The 20103-nt window shown below is 43.3% G+C and overlaps 1 protein-coding gene across 1 annotated transcript in view; it reads right to left on the reverse strand.

Moving 5' to 3' along the window:
• LOC137324683 (solute carrier family 22 member 3-like) overlaps positions 1-19871 on the reverse strand; it is a 48618-nt gene extending 28747 nt beyond the window's left edge. Inside the window, exons 1-4 of the mRNA XM_067989269.1 lie at positions 19334-19871; positions 12178-12281; positions 11940-12094; positions 1-169 (exon numbers count right to left, since the gene is read on the reverse strand). Of these exons, the coding sequence (XP_067845370.1) occupies positions 1-169; positions 11940-12094; positions 12178-12281; positions 19334-19744 (839 nt within the window). The 5' untranslated portion in view covers positions 19745-19871. The remainder of the gene's footprint in view (positions 170-11939; positions 12095-12177; positions 12282-19333) is intronic.
• Positions 19872-20103: the final 232 nt, after the last annotated feature.

Genomic DNA, 20103 nt, shown 5'->3' on the forward strand with positions numbered 1-20103 from the left:
CAGCAGTAAAGCAGCAAGACAAAGTTTGGAACGGTAATGGCCAGTTGGATTCCTTTCCAAGATTTAATCAAGTATGCAAAACCAGGAAGTAACATTATACTTAACGAGAAAACTGCTTGTGTTACAACTATAACAACTCTTCTGTATCTTGGTCCAACCAGTTCTATGGCTGAAAAGAGACAACAATGAGATTTGCTCTGAAAATTATAATGACAGATACACAATAAAACATCAAATTTGTATGGTTATTTGTATTTAAATATAACTGATGAGGGTAGTCCTTAGGGCTGCCAATGACAGAAGTATGGTAGAAAACTCCTGGTCATGTTGGCCCATCTGAAGGATGAGTGAAACTTGGTTACACTATTACATCAGCGGGAAGGGATTTGTGCATGGAAAATGCACCACTTTTGCTACACTTGAGAAAACCCTGTTCAAAGCTGCAGCATGGCTAAAATTCATGGTGTTAATATCATACACTTAGAATTCATGATGTTAATATCATATACTAGAATGCATGGTGTTAATATCATATATTAGAATTCATGGTGTTAAGTCCATTTACTAGAATTCATGGTATTACTATCATATACTAGAATTCATGCTGTTAATATCATACACTAGGATTTCCTGGGTGTTAATATCATACACTAGGAATTCATGGGTGTTAATATCATGCACTAGAATTCATGATGTTAATATCATACACTAGAATTCATGGGTATTAATATCATACACTAGAATTCATGGTGTTAATATCATACACTAGAATTCATGGTGTTAACATCATACACTAGAATTCATGGTGTTAATATCATACACTAGAATTTATGGTGTAAATATCATATACTAGAATTCATGGTGTTAAGACCATATACTAGAATTCATGGTGTTACTATCATATACTAGAATTCATGGTGTTAATATCATACACTAGGATTTCCTGGGTGTTAACATCATACACTAGGAATTCATGGGTGTTAATATCATATACTAGAATTTATGGCATTAATATCATATATTAGAATCAATGGTGTTAATATCATATACTAGAATTCATGGTCCATTATGTTAATATTATATACTTGATCCATTATGTTAATATCATATACTAGAATCCATTATATTTATATCATATACTATAATTCATGGTGTTACTAACATTTAGTAGAATTCATGGTGTTAATATTATACAGTATTGCTTCAGTTGTTTTGGGTATAGAAAACATCTATGTAATTGTATTTTGATTTCACAAAGATTCAAAATGGCTCAGAGTGGCATTCCCGTTGTCATGTTTAAGTTTCCATTAGGCAAGGTAAGGAGTCTTAGGGATGAATTTCCTCGTGCTCCACTGTCATAACTTCGGCGGAAACCCCATGTACATGCAAATAGTAACCTAACCTCTGACTCCACCATAATCAATGAGGAGTTTGCACATATCCCTCACTCACTGAATACCTAAAGATCCCAGCCATCCAGCAAGGAACATGCAGCAACTAGTGAATCTCCTTCTCCCAACTCTCACAGGAGTACAACCAGTCATTGAACTCTCTAATCCAGGTCATGGAGATTGAGACATCAGTGTAGAAGCTACAATTTGGCCAAAGTGCGCTACCAGCTAAATTGTACAAAACCCGACTGCCCATAATCACACCTCAAATACAGAGAAATTCCAAAATTGGATCAGAGCCGTTTACACACGCCTCACATCCAGAGACATCCCAGAATTTGATCAGAGCCCTCTACACACACCTCACATCCAGAGACATTCCAGAATTTGATCAGAGCCGTCTACACACACCTCACATCCAGAGACATTCCAGAATTTGATCAGAGCCCTCTACACACACCTCACATCCAGAGTTATCCCAGAATTTGATCAGAGCCCTCTACACACACCTCACATCCAGAGACATCCCAGAATTTGATCAGAGCCCTCTACACACACCTCACATCCAGAGTTATCCCAGAATTTGATCAGAACCCTCTACACACACCTCACATCCAGAGACATCCCAGAATTTGATCAGAGTCCTTTCCTCATATCCAGAGACGTCCCAGAATTTGATCAGAGCCCTCTACACACACCTCACATCCAGAGACATCCCAGAATTTGATCAGAGCCCTCTACACACACCTCACATCCAGAGACATCCCAGAATTTGATCAGAGCCCTCTACACACACCTCACATCCAGAGACATTCCAGAATTTGATCAGAGACCTTTCCTCATATCCAGAGACATTCCAGAATTTGATCAGAGCCCTCTACACACACCTCACATCCAGAGACATCCCAGAATTTGATCAGAGCCCTCTACACACACCTCACATCCAGAGACATCCCAGAATTTGATCAGAACCCTCCACACACACCTCACATCCAGAGACATCCCAGAATTTGATCAGAGCCGTCCACACACACCTCACATCCAGAAACATCCCAGAATTTGATCAGAACCCTCCACACACCTCACATCCAGAGACATCCCAGAATTTGATCACAACCCTCTACACACACCTCACATCCAGAGACATCCCAGAATTTGATCAGAGCCCTCCACACACACCTCACATCCAGAGACATCCCAGAATTTGATCACAACCCTTTACACACACCTTACATCCAGAGACATCCCAGAATTTGATCACAACCCTCTACACACACCTCACATCCAGAGACATCCCAGAATTTGATCACAACCCTCTACACACACCTTACATCCAGAGACATCCCAGAATTTGATCAGAGCCCTCCACACACACCTCACATCCAGAGACATCCCAGAATTTGATCAGAGCCCTCTACACACACCTCACATCCAGAGACATCCCAGAATTTGATCACAACCCTCTACACACACCTCACATCCAGAGACATCCCAGAATTTGATCAGAGCCCTCTACACACACCTCACATCCAGAGACATTCCAGAATTTGATCAGAGCCCTCCACACACACCTCACATCCAGAGACATCCCAGAATTTGATCAGAGCCCTCTACACACACCTCACATCCAGAGACATCCCAGAATTTGATCAGAGCCCTCTACACACACCTCACATCCAGAGACATTCCAGAATTTTACCACAACCCTCTACACACACCTCACATCCAGAGACATCCCAGAATTTGATCAGAACCCTCTACACACACCTCACATCCAGAGACATCCCAGAATTTGATCAGAGCCCTTTACACACATCCAGAGACATCCCAGAATTTGATCAGAGTCCTTTACACACATCCAGAGACATCCCAGAATTTGATCAGAGTCCTTTACACACATCCAGAGACATCCCAGAATTTGATCAGAGTCCTTTACTCATATCCAGGGACGTCCCAGAATTTGATCAGAGCCCTTGGGGGAATTCTAACCACCAAGAACGGGTGGGTAGTTAAAATAATTGATTTTCTGAGCGCGACCGCAACCCGGCTCCAACCTGCTCACTTCCGGGTTTAACGGAAGCACGTTTGGATGCGTGCGAGTAGCCTACTCATTGCAGGTGGGACCTTAATTAGTGCAGATGGGCGGGTAGTTATCGCAGCAATTAACGTCCTTATGAGATGTTAATTAGGTCTTTTTAAATTGATTTTCTCCGACCTTTAAATTTAATGCCTCTTTTCCCGGGGCTCATGAATCTTGTCACTGAAAAGGAGGCATGAAGGGCTGGATCATGAGATAAGTACCTTTATTGCACTGCTTGTGGGTCAGGAGGAGCAGGAGTGTTTCCTCCAGGCCCAACAAGCTTACCTGCCGTGATCGGACCCCGTCATAGGCCGACGCATTTGTCCCGATGTCTGAGACCCCCCCCACCGATGTCCGAGACCCCCCGAATGTCTGAGACCCCCCCTTGACGATGTCCGAGACCCACACAATGTCCGAGACAACCCCCGGACGATGTCCGAGACACCCCGAATGTCCGAGACCCCCCCCCCACCGATGTCCAAGACCCGTCGAATGTCCGAGACCCCCCCTTGACGATGTCCGAGACCCACACAATCTCCGAGACCCCCCCCCCCGACGATGTCCGAGACCCACACAATGTCCGAGACACCCATGATCTCTAACTTCTCACCTCCCCAATGATCTCCGACTTCCCCCACCCCCCGCCCCGTGATCGGCCCCCTCATCCAACTCCCAACGATCCCAATTTCTTCCTGACCCTACCCCCCATCCAGCCCACAAAGATCCCGATCTCTCCTCGACGCCCCCCCACCCCCCAATCCAAACTCCGACTTGCCTTCCATCCGCTCCCCGGCTGCTTTTCCGCCCGACGGGCCACCAGCCTGTCAATCAAGCTGGCTATCGGGCGGGAAATCATTTGAAAAATTTTAAAGCAGGATTCAGTTAAATTCAGTGGGACCTGCAGGAAACCCTTACTTCCAGGGTTTCCCGCCCCCCACCCCCTCACCACCTCACTCTCTTCCCAGCTCCAAGTTAATATCAGGGCTCTTTACTCACATAGAATCATAGACTCATAGAAAGTTACAGCACAGAAGAAGGCCATTTGGCCCATCATGTCCGTACCGGCTGAAAAGAGATATCCAGCTTAATCCTATTTTCCAGCACTTGGTCCGTAGCCCTGTAGGTTACAGCACTTCAAGTGCACATCCAAGTACTTTTTAAATAAGTTAAGGGTTTCTGTTTCTTCCACCCTTTCAGGCAGTGCGTTCCAGACCCCCACCACCATCTGGGTGAAAACATTTCTCCTCAGCTCCCCTCTAATCCTTCTACCAGTTACTTCAAATCTATGCCCCCTGGACACTGACCCCTCTGCTAAGGGAAATAGATCCTCCCTATCCACTCTATCTAGCCTTGTCATAATTTTATACACCTCAATTAAATCTCCCCTCAGCCTCCTCCAAAGAAAACAATCCCAGCCTATCCAATCTTTTCTCACAGCTAAAATTTTCCAGCCCTGGCAACATCCTTGTGCAGCTCCTCTGTACCCTCTCTGGTGCAATCACATCTTTCCTCTAATGTTCTGACCAGAACTGTACTCAGTCCTCAAGCTGCAGCCTAGCTAATGTTTTATACAGTTTTAGCATAACCTCCCTGTTCTTATATTCTATGCCTCGTCTATTAAAGGAAAGTATCCTGTATGCCTTTTTAACCTCCTGTCCTGCTACCTTCAGGGATCTGTGAACATGCACTCCAAGGTGCCTTTGTTCCTCTACACCTCTCAGTATCCTCCCATTTATTGTGTATTCCATTGCCTTGTTTGCCCTACCCAAATGCATTACCTCACACTTTTCTTTTATTCGTTCATGGGATGTGGGCATGGCTGGCAAGGTCAGCATTTATTGCCCATCCCTAATTGCCCTTGAGAAGGTGGTGGTGAGCCGCCTTCCTGAACCGCTGCAGTCTGTGTGGTGAAGTTTCTCCCACAGTGCTGTTAGGAAGGGAGTTCCAGGATTTTGACCCAGCAACGATGAAGGAACGGCGATATATTTCCAAGTCAGGATGGTGTGTGACTTGGAGGGGAACGTGCAGGTGGTGTTGTTCCCATGTGCCTGCTGCTCTTGTCCTTCTAGGTGGTAGAGGTCGCGGGTTTGGGAGGTGCTGTCGAAGAAGCCTTGGCGAGTTGCTGCAGTGCATTCGGTGGATGGTACACACTGCAGCCACAGTGCGCCGGTGGTGAAGGGAGTGAATGTTTACGGTGGTGGATGGGGTGCCAATCAAGCGGGTTGCTTTGTCCTGGATGGTGTTGAGCTTCTTGAGTTTTGTTGGAGCTGTACTCATCCAGGCAAGTGGAGAGTATTCCATCACACTCCTGACTTGTACCTTGTAGATGGTGGAAAGGCTTTGGGGAGTCAGGAGGTGAGTGACTCACTGCAGAATACCCAGCCTCTGACCTGCTCTTGGAGCCACAGTATTTATGTGGCTGGTCCAGTTAAGTTTCTGGTCAATGGTGACCCCCAGGATGTTGATGGTGGGGGATTTGGCGATGGTAATGCCGTTGAATGTCAAGGGGAGGTGGTTCGACTCTCTCTTGTTGGAGATGGTCATTGTCTGGCACTTGTCTGGCGCAAATGATACTTGCCACTTATCGGCCCAAGCCTGGATGTTGTCCAGATCTTGCTGCATGCGGGCACGGACTGCTTGATTATCTGAGGGGTTGCGAATGCAACTGAACACTGCAATCATCAGCGAACATCCCCATTTCTGACCTTATGATGGTGGGAAGGTCATTGATGAAGCAGCTGAAGATGGTTGGGCCTAGGACACTGCCCTGAGGAACTCCTGCAGCAACATCTGGGGCAGATTGGCCTCCAACAACCACTACCATCTTCCTTTGTGCTAGATATGACTCCAGCCACTGCAGAGTTTTCCCCCTGATTCCCATTGACTTCAATTTTACTAGGGCTCCTTGGTGCCACACTCGGTCAAATGCTGCCTTGATGTCAAGGGCAGTCACTCTCACCTCTGGAATTCAGCTCTTTTGTCCATGTTTGGGGCAAAGCTGCAATGAGGTCTGGAGCCGAGTGGTCCTGGCGGAACCCAAACTGAGCATCGGTGAGCAGGTTATTGGTGAGTAAGTGCCGCTTGATAGCACTGTCGATGACACCTTCCATCACTTTGCTGATGATTGAGAATAGACTGATGGTGCGGTAATTGGCCAGATTGGATTTGTCTTGCTTTTTGTAGACAGGAAATAGCTGGGCAATTTTCCACATTGTTGGGTGGATGCCAGTGTTGTAGCTGTACTGGAACAGTTTGGCTAGAGGTGCAGCTAATTCTGGAGCACAAGTCTTCAGCACTACAGCCGGAATGTTGTCGGGGCCCATAGCCTTTGCTATATCCAGTGCAATCAGCCGTTTCTTGATATCACATGGAGTGAATCGAATTGGCTGAAGACTGGCTTCTGTGATGGTGGGGATATCGGGAGGAGGCCGAGATGAATCATCCACTCGGCACTTCTGGCTGAAGATGGTTGCAAACGCTTCAGCCTTGTCTTTTGCACTCGGGTGCTGGACTCCGCCATCATTGAGGTTGGGGATGTTTACAGAGCCTCCTCCTCCCGTTAGTTGTTTAATTGTCCATCACCATTCACGACTGGATGTGGCAGGACTGCAGAGCTTTGATCTGATCCGTTGGTTGTGGAATCGCTTAGCTCTGTCAATAGCATGTTGCTTCCGCTGTTTAGCATGCATGTAGTCCTGAGTTGTAGCTTCACCAGGTTGGCACCTCATTTTTAGGTACGCCTGGTGCTGCTCCTGGCATGCCCTTCTACACTCCTCATTGAACCAGGGTTGATCCCCTGGCTTGTTGGTGATGGTAGAATGAGGAATATGCCGGGCCATGAGGTTACAGATTGTGCTGGAATACAATTCTGCTGCTGCTGATGGCCCACAGCTCCTCATGGATGTCCAGTTTTGAGCTGCTAGATCTGTTCTGAATCTATCCCATTTAGCACGGTGGTAGTGCCACACAACACGTTGGATGGTATCCTCAGTGCGAAGACGGGACTTCGTCTCCATGAGGACTGTGCGGTGGTCACTCCTACCAATACTGTCATGGACAGATGCATTTGCGACAGGTAGATTGGTGAGGACAAGGTCAAGTAAGTTTTTCCCTCGTGTTGGTTCACTCACCACCTGCCGCAGGCCCAGTCTAGCAGCTATGTCCTTCAGGACTCGGCCAGCTCGGTCAGTAGTGGTGCTACCAAGCCACTCTTGGTGATGGACTTTGAAGTCCCCCATCCAGAGTACATTCTGTGCCCTCAGTGCTTCCTCCAAGTGGTGTTCAACATGGAGGAGGACTGATTCATCAGCTGAGGGAGGGCGGTAACCTCACACTTCTCCGGATTGAATTCCATTTGGCACTTTTCTGCCCACCTGACCAGTCCATTGATATCTTCATGCAGTCTATAGCTTTCCTCTTCACTATCAACCAATTTTTGTATCATCTGCAAACTTCTTGATCAAGCCCCCCACATTCAAGTCTAAATCATTAATATATACCACAAAAAGCAAGGGACCTCGTACTGAGCCTTGCGGGACCCCACAGGAAACAGCCTTCCAGTCGCAAAAATACCCGTTGCTTCCTGCCACTGAGCCAATTTTGGATCAAATTTGACTCTTTCCTTTGGATCCCATGGTCTTTTACTTTTCTGACCAGTCTGCCATGTGTGACCTTGGCAAAAGCCTTGCTAAAATCCATGTAGACTACATCAAACGCGCTAGCCTCATCGACCCTCCTTGTTACCTCCTCAAAAATTCAATCAAGTTAGTCAGACACCACCTTCGTGCTGTATCAAATTTAAGTCTTTCCAGGGCATCAGTTCTTTTCCCTGTTGGCAACTCAGATTGCATATTTACAGCTTCCCACATCTGTGTAATTATTATCAACTACAGTAACTTTGTCTTCAGGTCTCATAAGCTCCACTCTTGGCATTGACTACAGTCCATTGTTGAGTAGTTGACAAGGTGGCTGAGCATTGGCACTTCAGGCTTAGACTGCAACTGAGCTTGGTCAATTTAACGGCAAAGTTGAAAATGTTTTGGATGTTCATATCTTGCAATGACCTAATCTGGGTGTCCTGTTAGGGTAAAATGAGTGAACTTGAGTCCTTCAAGAGCACCATTTTGATTACCAAGGCTTCAAACACTGTAGGCAAGGCAATTGTCATCAGATCCATGTTGACTGTCCTTGATTACTCCGTGTCTTTCTAAATGATGATTTATACTGTCCCTCAGAATCGATTCCAAAAATTTGCCCACCATCGGAGTTAGACTGTCTGGCCTATAATTACTCGATCTATCTCTTTCTCCCTTTTTAAACAACGGTACATTAGCAGTCCTCCAATCCTCCAGCATCACACCTGTCGCCAGGGAGGATTGGAAAATGATGGTCAGAGCCTCCACTATTTCCTCCCTTGCTTCTCTTAGCAGCTTAGGATACATTTCATTTGGGCCTGGCGATTTATCTACTTTCAAAGATGCTAAACCCCTTAATACTTAATATGTTTATCCCATCCAACATTTCACATTCCTCCCCCTTAACTGCAATCTCTGCATCGTCCCCCTCTTTTGTGAAGTCAGTCGCAAAGTATTCATTAAGAACCATGCCCACATCTTCCATCTCCACACATAGGTTACCTTTTTGGCTCTAATAGGCCCCACTCTTTCCTTACATCCTCACACCCAGAGACATCCCAGAATTTGATCAGGCCCCTTTACTCATACTTCACATTCACAGTGCGCACCAATAGCTCTGACTCCCCCCCGCATTCCCTTTCGAAGACAGGACCAGACAGGGGTGCTCTCCCCCAACCCCCCCGCCCCCCCCCCCCCCAACCAACATTATCACCCTGGCCAAAGAATCGGTGAAAACAGCAATAAGAATAAATTAGAAACATTTTCATATTGTTTGAATCAGCACATTTTTTACATTTTATTCTTTTTAACCAATAACCAATGTTACAAAAAGGCTTAAGACAAGCCAATGAACCAAAAGTTCTGTTATATCCTTCTATTGCATTATTTTCCTTTGGGGACCCAATAATAATGTTTACAAAAATTAATAGAAGTGCTTTATTCATTTTTATGTATTTGTCTACATTTGACAAATAAGTTTTCAGCATAATCTGAAATGCCACCTAGATAGCCTTTAATATAACAAGCTTAATATGTGAAACAGTAATGCTAAAGATTAACAAGAGTTTTAACATTATGTTATTGTCAAAGCATTTAACACTGTGAACCTGAAGAGAAATTAAGGACGCTACCCTATTTGTGCTGGAAAAAACAAGATTGGAAGGATCATAATCCTAGCTTTTTAAATAATATGGGGAATCAATAATGGTGAATGACGACAGATATTTCATACAAAGCCAGAATAACAGAACTGTAGTGTGCAACTATAAGCTGAAGAAACAGGGTAAATGTAGGGAATAGCTTCTTTACATTTTAAGCAATTGACTTATGGAATAGACTGGCATTCATGCAGTGAGTACAGTTGAGCTGTTGAAATATTCAAAAGGGAATTGAACAAATTCCTCGCTCAATGGGGAGGGGAGAAGTAGAGGCTTGGAGTTGGAAAAATAATTAAAATGGCCAGTTCAGCTCCTGGAACAAGACCTTGATAATGTTTCAAGCCAGAAAGCTGAACTGCCTTCTCTCAAACTGTTACAAAGTTGGATCACTGGGACACGAGACCAAAAAAAATCCCAGCAGGAATAAAGGTATGGAACATTCAAAATGGCATCTAGCAGATAATGGAAAGTTTCTGGGGATCAACACATGATCCTTCCGTCTTGAGTTTGTTTGCTGCTCCTTGTCTGTTTAAAAGAGGTGACCAAATGCATGGCTAGCTTTTGAGTTAGCATTGTTAGCATCTCTAACCCTGGGTAATGTAAGCCTGACACTACTGCAGAGCACAAGTGCAATGAGGTACACAAAGAAACAGGAGCAAAGGAAGCTTCAATCTCCTGGTAAAGGCCATATGATGCAAGTTATCCTGTCATTTAGGTCCACCTTTAAAACCCACGTTGATCATTTTTATCCCATTCTTGTCCTGGTACCCAAATCATATTCAGAGTGTCCAAACTTTTTTGTCTTCATCGACCATATCGTTGCAAATCATGGAGCCTCAGGTCTACTTATAAAGTTTAAATCCACGTGCCCATTACTTTGTATATATCACAGACTGCTTATACCAACTTATCTTGGTGTTTTGACCTAGAATGTATCCACCCAAGAGGCAACAGCAACAATAGCCACCCTTTCCAAAACTGCAGGCCAACAGGTTAGTTGGGTCAGCATTGCATTACTTATGGGACTGATAATGTGCCATTGCACAGTGCCACCGGCACACAGAGCTGACCCCTTTGGATAGTGTCAGGTTAGCACATTGGCATAATATTCTGGCACTCCAGGTATGTCGCTCATGAAGCCACCACCCAACAGTTGCGCTGCTGTTCCCAGCCTATTTAAATATTTGTGGTGGGCAGAGTGGGGGGGAGGTGGGAAATCCCTGCTGCTGCGGGTATATGGCACCTGCGTCACCTTAAATGGGCAGTCCTTCAGGCCGGGGGAAAGTGTCTGACCTCTGCATGAGGTACAGGCGGGGGAGTGTGAATTGACCCTGTGATTGATTGTGCTCCCTGGGGTGGTTTTTTCCCTCTGGCCCTAACAACACTGGTACCTGACATTCCTTACGTCCAATGTTGTTATGGCAATAATGATGAGAAATATGATATTTGATGCCACTCCATTATTACCAGCTTGTTTGGTTACACCACTCCTTTATAGTAGATGCTTCTGGTTTCCAGCAAATGGAATGCTGGAAGATCACTATTGGGCAGAAATCGGTGGAGAAGGAGAATATCTAGTGTGAAAAGTTAAAAAGGTAACGAGTATCGATATCTTGTATTTAAGTTGCCACTACTGCCATATGGTGTGATGCTGCTTTCAAATATGGTGAATTGTCACAACCAAAACCTTTTATTCATAAATACTCTTGAGCCATGCAGAGCCAAAATACTGCAATAAAGGCATCCATCGCCATATTCCCCTGGTCAATGGGGTCAATCATTATCAAAGATGGTGAGTGGAATACACTGCAGTACTAGACGAGCCAGGCAATAACACAACGGGGTTGACTTTTCTTCAAGGCCAGCAAGTGCCCGAAGACCAAGACACCCAAAAAACAGGCATGCTAATTTCTACCCTATCATCTGATAATTGCAGTGTTCTTATGCTGACTAGGTAGTAACTAGATCAATGCACTTAAACATTTTACAAGGAAAAAATGAATGACATATTGTTGAGTTAATGGAGATATTCTTTTTGAATAACTTAAAAGGTCCAGTAGATAGGCCACCACAGCTTTAAGAATTCTGAATAGCATTGTGAGTGCAGTCACAAACATGAAATTGTTTCTTTAAAAAACATTAGCTACATTCAATCACATTCAGGTTTAAGGCTTACCAATGACAGCATTGATCACGCATATCCCTCTTCCAAACAAGCCTTGCAGGATTCGAAAAATCACAAACACTGGGTAAATTGGTGCAAGTGCGACAACAATCCCAGCAACTCCTGTTCCAACCAGACAGGCCAGTAAACAAAGCTTTCGGCCAAACCTGCAAAAGGAAATAATTTTTTCACTTAGGCCAGGGGGGAGTCAAGTGGACAAGGTAATGGTCAGATTATGGGTATCACCTACCTATCTGCTGCATAGCCTGTGATCAGTGCTCCAAGAAAAAAGCCTATTTCAATACAGGCTTGAGACAAATCCACCTTCCAGGCATTTTCACATATAAGTTCATACTTTGGAAGAAAAAAAAAGCAGGGAGAAAAAGGAGATGGTTTATTGATTGTATGGATTTTCAATGCCTTTACAAGTCTCAGAAGTTATAAATATACATATGTCTAGAAATTACTGTTAGTGCTATTAGCAGATCAACACTTAATGTGATTCCTTTAGCATAGGCTAACTAGGTTAGAGCCTGTAATAAAAGAGCAAACAGAGGAATGTCATGTGAGCATATTAAACATTCATCCACAGCAATTTTAGGCTTTCATGAACAGCAGAGGTTTGATGGCTAATAGCTAAGGACTCAATCAGATATAGTCACCCAATTGGAATTATTAACAGTTTCCCATTATCCATCCAAATAGTTTAGCCAATTGACAGCTTCTTCCTTGATTTAATTTTAGCCAGAAGTCCTTTGTATGGAACCTTATCAAATAACTTTTCAAAATCAAGGCATGAAATAGAATTTTATTCAGATGAGACATTAAACCAAGGTCCCTTCTGCCTTTTCCGGTAGATGAAAAAGATTTCATGGTACTCTTTGACAAACAGCATTGAGTTCTAGTCAGGTTTCCTGGCCAACATTCATCGCTCAACTAATATCATCAGAAAAAAAGATTAACTGGTTATTTATCTTACTTTGATGTGTGCAAATTGGCTGCCACACTTATCTCAAAGCAACCATGACTAGACTTCAAAACTAATTAATTGGCTGTGAAGCATTTTGGGGTGTCCTGGGGATCTGGAAAGTGCTATATAAATGTAAGTTCTTTCTTCTTTCATGTGCTGAGGGATATTGATTTAGGGCCAATTCTTTAAGTCTGCAACCTCAAATCCAAACATTGTAAGCTTAGAAATTATGGAATCATACAGCACAGAAGGAGGCCATTCGGCCTATCGTGCCTGTTCTGGCTCTTTGAAAGAGCTGTCCAATTAGTCCCATTCCCCAGCTCTTTCCCCATAGCCCTGCAAATGTTTGCTTTTCAAGTATGTATCCAAATCCCTTTTGAAATTTACTTTTGAATCTGCTTCCAACACCCTCTCAGGCAGTGCATTCCAGATCATAACAACTCGCTGCGTAAAAAATTCTCCCCTCTGGCTCTTTTGCCAATTATCTTATATTGAGCACATAGCTCAAGACCAGCCTGACTGTCCATCGCTATATCTTGTTGGATCAACTAAAGCTGTATCACTTCTCCCTCTCTGTGCTCAAAACCTCCTACCACTCCAGGGTCACCTTGGAGGGCAAGGACAAACCCAAACTGCTCCACCACAAATAGCCTCCTCTGACCCTCTTTCCCACCTCCTCCATCCTCCCCCCTGACACCCAATGTGAGGAGCTCATGGACTTTGTCTCCCAAAATTGAGATTATCTGCTCAGTAGCTTCTGTCCTACTATTCCCACCCTCCAATCCAAGCATTGTCTTTTCTTCTCCATCCTCTTCCTCCAACCACCCATCAGATTAACTTCCTCTATGACACTTACTACCTGTTCCCTCTCCGAGTTCCAACATAATCAGTACATGACTTTCAACAGTTTTGTCTACTCTTTGTCTGGCCACCTCCAGCATGTCCCAAGTGTCACCTCCATCCTTGACACAATCCTGCTCCTCATCTATTTGCTGCCACTCAGCAACATAATCCACAAACATATGGTCAGTTTCCATGTCTATGACAATGGCATCCAACTCTACCTCTCCACCATTGATTCCAAAACTGTCGGTGTGCTGTGCAATCACCTTTGTGCCATCAAATCTCGGATGTCAAAACTTTCTTCAGCTCAACCAAGCAAGACTGAAGCCATCCTGTTCAGCTCTGGCCAGAAACTTACCTCCTCAGACACTCAGACCAAGGTAAGGGATAAGGGAAAGATAAACGGTCTGGCAACAAATACAGTTATTGAACATAAGTACAAAATGACTGTTAAAAATAAAGTAAAGGGAATAATTATTAAAAACAAATTAAATTGCCTCTTCAGCAATGTGCACAGCATCTGAAACAAAATGGGGGAACTGGAAGCAATAATTCGTAGTGAGGAGCCAGATATGGTAGGGATAACTGAAACATGGCTACATAAAGAACAGGACTGGCAGTTAAATGTTGCAGGATATAATGTATTTAGAAAGGATAGGGAAGGAAGAGGGGGGTGGGGTAGCTGTACTGATTCGAGATAACATAATGGCAATAGGAAAAAGGGACATAAGTAACATTAAGATGGAAACAGAATCCATATGGATTGAGACAAAGGATAAGAAGGGATCGATCATGTTAATAGGGGTATTCTACAGACCACATAATAATGGAAGGGAAGTGGGGGATGAAATATGTAGGCAAATCTATGAGAGATTTCAACTACCCACAAATAAACTGGCAAGAAGACGTAGGGAAGGGGAATAGGGAATGGAGCTTTTACAGTGTGTACAGGACTCCTTTCTTACCCAGTATGTGAGAAGCCCAACAAGAGAGGAATCACTGCTGGATCTAGTAATGCGAAATGAACCGGAGCACATAAGAGAAGTAAGCGCAGGAGAACATCTGGGCAATAGCGATCATAACATAAGGTTTAAAATAATGATTGAGAAAGACATTAGTAAGACAAAGACCAAAGCAAGAGATTTGAAAAAAGCTCATTTTGAGGGGATGAGAGTGGAACTAGGGAAGGTAAACTGGAAAAAAATCTTGACAGGCAAAGAGATAGAACAGCAGTGAGAAATATTTAAAATGGTGATCAATAGAGTTCTGGAGAAATACATTCCTCTAAAAAACAAGGACAAACTGGCCAATAATGAAACACTATGGATGAATAAAGAGATAAGGGTAAAATTGAAACTAAAGAAAAAAGCATACTCTAAGTACACAGACAATAAAGGAGAGGATGACAAAAGGGGATATGGAGAGGTTAGAAAAGAAGTAAATAAAACAATTAGGAAAGCAAAGAGGAACTACAAAATTAAGTAATCAAGGAATATGAAAAGAAATAGTAAAGTCTTCTACAGACACATAAATAACAAAAGAAAAATCAGGATAGGGAGAGGGCCACTAAGGGATGCACAAGATGAACTCACAGGTAATGACAGTGAAATGGCAGAAATATTGAATAGCTTCTTTGCCTCAGTATTTACCAGGGAGACTAACAAGGTGGACATGATATTAGAAGAAGAGATCAAAAATGATATAAAGACATTTAAGATAGGAAGGGGAATTAATTGGTAAATTAATCAAACTTTGAGAGGATAAAACCCCTGGTCCTGATGGATTGCATCCGTGCATATTAAAAGAAGTTAAGGAGGAGATAGCAGAGGCACTATTACATATATATAAAAATTAATTAGAATAGGGAATAGTGCCAGAGGACTGCCGGACAGCTAATGTGATTCCTATATTTTAAAAGGGAGATAGAACAAGTCCAGGGAACTATAGACCAGTTAGCTTAACATCAGTGGTAGGAAACATAATGGCATCTTTACTCAAAGATGTAATAGAAAAACATCTAGAAAATGAAAACATAATAAAGAACAGTCAATGCGGATTTCAAAAGGGAAAGTCATGCTTGACCAACCTTACTGAATTCTTTGAAGAAGTAACAGAAAAAGTAGACAAGGGTAATGCAGTAGATGTAATATATTTGGATTTTCAAAAAGCCTTCAATAAGGTACTGTATTAGGGACTCATGACTATGGCCAGAGCATGTGGAGTCAGGCGACATGCCTCAGAATGGATAACAAGTTGGCTACAAAACAGAAAACAGAGAGGAGAGGCTAAGGGTAGCCATTCAGACTGGCAAAAGGTGGGAAGTGATGTTCCACAAGGATCAGTGCTGGGACCACTGTTGTTCACAATTTATATTAATGATTTGGATTCGGAAATCGGAAGTACAATTTCAAAATTTGCGGATGACACCAAGTTGGGGAGTGTAGTTAATACAAAGGGAGAATGCGTCAAAATACAAGAAGACATTAATAAACTTGCAGAATGGACGTGTAATTCGCAAATGAATTTCAATATAGATAAGTGTGAGGTGGTGCATTTTGGTAGGAAGAATGAGGAGGCCACGTACTGCTTGGATAATGAGAGTCTGAATGGGATAGAGAAGCAAAAGAATCTAGGGGTACAGACACACAAATTACTAAAAGTAGCGACGCAGGTTAATAAGGCCATTAAAAGGGCAAATCAAGCATTGGGGTTCATTTCTAGAGGGATAGAATTGAAAAGCAGGGAAGTTATGTTAAACTGATATAGAACCTTGGTTAGACTACACTTAGAGTACTGTGCACAGTTCTGGACTCCATATTATAAAAATGATATAGAGGCATTGGAGAGGGTGCAAAAAAGATTTACAAGGATGATACCAGAACTGAGAGGATATACTTACCAGGAAAGGCAGAACAGGCTAGGGCTCTATTTTCTAGAAAAGAGACGGCTGAGGGGTGACCTGATAGAGGACTTTAAGATAATGAAAGGGTTTGATAGGATAGGCATAGGGAAAATGTTTCCACTTGCGGGGGAGTCAAAAAGTAGAGGTCATAAGTATAAAATAGTTGCTAATAAATCCAATAGGGAATTCAGGAGAAACTTCTTTACCCAAAGAGTGATAAGAATGTGGAACATGCTACCACAAGGAGTAGTTGAGGCAAATAGCATAGATACATTTAAGGGGAAGCTAGATAAGCACCTGAGGGAGAAAGGAATAGAACAGTATGCTGATAGAGTCAGATGAAGTAGAGAGGGAAGAGGCTCGTGTGCAGCATAAACGCTGGCATAGACCAGTTGGGCTGAATGGCCTGCTTCTGTGCTGTAGTTTCGACGTAACTTGATGTAACCTCAGGCACTGATTCCATCTTCCTTTCTAGCTGCTTACTCAGACTGAACCTGACACTGTGCAACCTTGGTGTCCTGTTCAACCATGAGCTGAGCTTTGAAGTCCGCATCTGGTTCTTTGCCGAGATCACTTACTTGCACCTCCAGAGCTACTCTGGAATTTCACTCGCTATACCCGTACTTTCCCTTATCACTGCCCAAAAACCTCATCCATCAATAATGAAAAGTTTCAATAAAGTAAAAAGATAAAAAAAACTATTTCCATTGGTCAGTGATGGCATAAGTGTAAGATCATCAACAAAGGAACAAAGGGAGAGGTTTGGAGAAATGTTTTTTACTCAGTGGGTTGTTAGGACATCGAATGCCCTACAATGGTGGAAGCAGAATCCTTAATAGCTTTTAAAAGGGGTGTGGATAAATATTTGAAAAAGAAAATTTTAAGAGGCTATAATGAAAGGACAGGGGAACATGACAAAATGGAGAGATCTTTCAGAGAGCCAGTGCAGAAGTGATGGGCTGAATAGCTTCCTTTTGTGCTGTAAAGTTCTTTCATTCTATGTTTTGTCACCTCAAGGCTCAATGTTTGCAATGCCATATTCGTCAATCTCCCCAGCTCTATCCTGCACAAACTCCATCTCATCCAGAACTCAGTGGCCTGTGCCCCAACCTACACAGAGCTCGGCACAGCCATTACCCCTGTGTTACTATTCATGCTCATCTCCCATTACTCTTGCACTCACTGCAAAAGTCAGCTTCAACAAGCAAGTATGCATTTCCTATGAAATGAGATTTGGCCATGTATGTGAAGTGAGTGGAATAGCATGTTGCAGGATGAATAAAGAACACATATACCGTTGGTATATGCATCAGAAATAGTATGTGCTGCCCACTCTTTATCTCTCTGATAAGAGTACCCAGCCCCTGCCCTGCTCTTGGAGCTGCAGTTTTGATGTGGCTGGTCAGTGGTGATCCCCAAGGTGTTCATGGTGCTGAACTCAGGTGGTGCCATTGAAGGTCAGGGATAGGGCTTGGCTTTTTCTTGTTTGAGATGGTGTGAATTTGTCTCTTGTCAGCACAAGCATGGTGTTATTCAGGTCCTGTTGTGGGCTGGAATGGGCTGCTTCATTCTCAAAGGAGTTGTGAATGAAACTGAACACCGTGGAATTGTTCGCGAACAGCCCTACTCCTAATATTATGATGGAGGGAAACCATTGATGAAGTAGCTGAAGATGTTTGGGTTGGAGCAATAGAGAGAGGTTCTTTACCAAGATCATGGAAATAAATTGGAGAGGAAATGTGAGCCAAAAAATGCCAGCTTTCTCTTCAGGAGAGTTAGCAACTGTACCACCAAAATGGAAGATGTAAGGAATCTTACAACACCAGGTTATAGTCCAACAGTTTTATTTGAAAATCACAAGCTTTCGGAGGCTTTCTCCTTCGTCAGGTGATGAACTGAGGCAGGGACGGAGACGGGCAATGTTACGGAGGTGGAAGTAGACGGTCTTGGTGATGGAGCGGATACATGGTCGGAAGCTCATCTCAGGGTCAAATAGGACGCCAATGTAACAAATGGTCTGGTTCAGCCCCAGACAGTGGCCAAGGAGAGGGATGGAGACAGTGGCTCGGGAATGGAGTTTGTGGCTTCGGTCTTCCCAATATTTAATTGGAGGAAATTTTTGCTCGGACAAGCAGCATGACAAATGAGAGACAGTGGAGGGGTCGAGAGAGGTGGTGGTTAGGTAGAGCTGGGTGTCATCAGCGTACACGACTCATTGGTGCTGTGCCAGGGTAATGAAGCTAGGCAAGAATTGTTTATTGTCAGGAGAAAGCTGAAGGATCTGCACTCTGTACTTTTCTTCTAACTAACCAAAGGTGGGGACAAAAGAACATCTACTTTTCGTGGCTGAGGAAACACCACACGTACAGATTGCAGAGTGTATGAATTACGATGGTTTAATTGGGATTTCTATAAATTATTCACAGTTATAAATGAGACTGCAGGTATTATCTCACACCAGAAAGAAAAATGGAAAGTCTTTGTTACTTTTCTTTTTTTCAGGACATTTTGTCAATAAAGTCTCCTATTATACATTGTTATAGTCAGCCTTTGAAAGGTGCACTTTCATGGTTAACCCTATATGGACTGAAAGGAACAAGCGTGAATATTGCACATTACTTTCAGTCCCTACACCAGTATAATAATGCACATCCTACCATACATTCGTAAAACAAATGTAATCTTATTTACCTCGCTTACGATAGTTGTACGTGAACCGTCAAAAAACCAACCATTCTTACAAGTTGTGCGTGGTACATCACCAGAACTATTTGTGATTAATGTCACTGGATATTCACAGCTAAGAAAAGTCGTATTCCAGTCTATATCATATCGCTCGCACCGACTGTATGAGGAGTTGCCAGGTTTTTCCAAGGGTAATGTGTAATTCCTTTCCTCTTCCAGAGACCACCCACACTTCTCTCTTAGCTCCAAAGTGCCCGGAGGGCCCCTGCACCAATGATTTGGAATCATTCCCAGAAAAACAAATACAACAATCAGGAATGCAAATGTTACCCCATTAAAAGACAAAAGCAGAATAATCCATTTTTGACATCTTCCAAACTCTCCGATATCCTTTAAAACGTCATCAAATGTTAACATTTTGCAGGCTGTGTGGCGGAGTATCTTGTGCGAAGAGACAAAGATTTGCAGCCCCTCAGCTTTGCAGGTTCGCGTTCTTTGTCATGGGCTGTCACGGTTCACTGGGACAGAGTGAAACTAGTACAGAGTTCATATACACACCATCTTAGAAAACTGATGAATAACTTCAAAAAAAGCTGACAACTCAAAAAAGCAATCAAAACTCAGAAACAGCCTTGAATATATTCCACTGCACCACGGTAACTGTTTAAAAAATTAATTCTCAGGATGTGGGCATCACTGGCAAGGCTGGCATTTATTGCCCATCCCTAGTTGCCCTTGAGAAGGTGGTGAGCCTTCTTCTTCAACCGCTGCAGTCC

The sequence above is a fragment of the Heptranchias perlo genome, chromosome 8 (assembly GCF_035084215.1).
Source record: "Heptranchias perlo isolate sHepPer1 chromosome 8, sHepPer1.hap1, whole genome shotgun sequence".
NCBI lineage: Eukaryota > Metazoa > Chordata > Chondrichthyes > Hexanchiformes > Hexanchidae > Heptranchias > Heptranchias perlo.